Below are 1,785 nucleotides of genomic sequence, written 5' to 3' on the forward strand. Positions count from 1 at the left end.
GGGCCCAGTGCAGCAGCGCCGCCCGGCCCCACAGAGCCCGGGACAGTCCACCCAACCGGGGTGGGGTTCTTCTTGCTAAGGGGGGCGGGGCCTGTGAAGCACTAAGTCTTGAGTCTATGAGGACTGGCTCCGTTTTGGAGTCAGCCTCAACTGGACATTAGAGGAACTGCAGGTTTTCAGACTTCATTTTTCAGCCCTGAAGGTTGATGCTTGGTTTTGAATCCATAATCTGTGTTTGTGTTACTTTTAACTTTTTTATAAACCAGATGGTGTGGAAGAGGATTTATCTGAAAGGCCAGCCTGGTTTTCCCGGGCCCCGGGGGCCCCCAGGAGCTTCTGGAGTACAAGGTGAATTTCATTTCCCAAGTAATGTTTTACTTATGAAATATTATATTTATATTATACTGTATGTTATATACTTATATTCTGTGACTGTCAAAGCAACGACCTGAGTTGTGTTTGTAATCAGATTACATTGAGAGGTTCATGCCGCTATCATTTCAGACTTTTTCTCTCACCTGTTTCAGGATACATCGGTTTACCTGGAGAAAAGGGCGAGCCAGGTAAAGTCTGACTATTCTCTCTCTCTGTCCCTCATGTAATCCATCATGGTGTTAATCCAGAGACCACCTTTGTATCTAAGCTGCGTTAGTCTGGCTACAGCTGCTCTGCTGGGGTCTCGCTCCAAAACAGGCCTGTGCTGCCGAATATGACTGATGGTGAAAGTAACAGTGTCTTTTAGTTGAAGCTGGCTAAACTGCAGTGGATGGATTACACCCGACATCCACCAGATTTCCTGCAACTTTATTTGATTGCTGATATTTTTGGAATGTTTTGATCAAAATGAAAAAGGTTTCAACAAAGAAACCGTGAGACTTCACTTGGTGGGAAACATATATTATTATTATTATTATCTATTATATATATAAAATGAAAATTTATTCCGTTTTCGTCAGTCTTGTCTGATATTGTCTGTTTAGCTGCAGCTGAAAAAAAAATAGCTGCTGGTGCCCGTTTCCAAAATAAAAGCCTTTTTAAAGGCTGACACTTTACTCAGGCACAAAGAAATATAAATTATATAATAATTTATAATATTCAAGGTTATCAGAAGCTGTTCTTTGGTGACAGTCTGCCATCCTTCACTCCAGGTGTTCCTTTGCCTGGTCCTCCGGGGATACAGGGACCACCTGGATCATTTGGACCAAAGGGAGACCGAGGAGAAGAGGGCCCCTCCACTGCTGGCCCCACAGGCCTGACTGGAAAGCCAGGACTTCAGGGTGCTATCGGAGAGCCCGGAGAACCAGGAATACCAGGTGATGTTTCATTTTAAACATGTGGTGTCCCTCAGGGAAGCATCCCGGACCCTCTGACGTTTGTCTTTGAAGCTTAAAGAGAATAAAGACGAGAAATTAAAAGAGTACATCACTGAATCGCAGCACTACCAGCAGCTGAAAGTCCGTCTAGTTTAATGTGTCTCTTGTAACTGCCAGACTACCTCGAGGGAGGCGCAGGACTGCCAGGACCTAAAGGTTTGAAGGGCTCGATGGGATCTCTTGGAGAAAAAGGCACGAGAGGACAGAAGGGTGAGAGAGCTGGAGTTGTGCATCATGTAGGGATGGGTATCGTTTAGGTTTTATCCGATACCGGTGCCAAACCGGTACTTTTGAAACGGTGCCGGTGCTTAAACGGTGCTTAAAGAATGGAGAACACAAAATTGGTCCAAAAACCTCTCATGTTCAGCTGGTTTTTGTAAAAATATAACAATGTTAGCCTTTTCTGCAGCTA

General features: G+C 44.6%; 1 protein-coding gene across 4 annotated transcripts in view; it reads left to right on the top strand.

Annotated features, from left to right (window-relative positions):
• Nucleotides 1-1,785, top strand: part of col4a3 (collagen, type IV, alpha 3) — a 44,790-nt gene that overhangs the window by 18,583 nt on the left and 24,422 nt on the right. For all 4 annotated transcript variants that reach the window (XM_005737493.1, XM_005737492.2, XM_005737491.1 and 1 more), the window contains exons 20-23: nucleotides 267-348; nucleotides 528-563; nucleotides 1,149-1,313; nucleotides 1,491-1,583. In XM_005737493.1, coding sequence (XP_005737550.1) covers nucleotides 267-348; nucleotides 528-563; nucleotides 1,149-1,313; nucleotides 1,491-1,583 — 376 coding nt within the window. The remainder of the gene's footprint in view (nucleotides 1-266; nucleotides 349-527; nucleotides 564-1,148; nucleotides 1,314-1,490; nucleotides 1,584-1,785) is intronic.

Source organism: Pundamilia nyererei, unplaced genomic scaffold (genome assembly GCF_000239375.1).
Source record: "Pundamilia nyererei isolate P.nyererei 1_Seehausen unplaced genomic scaffold, PunNye1.0 scaffold00076, whole genome shotgun sequence".
NCBI classification, from domain to species: domain Eukaryota; kingdom Metazoa; phylum Chordata; class Actinopteri; order Cichliformes; family Cichlidae; genus Pundamilia; species Pundamilia nyererei.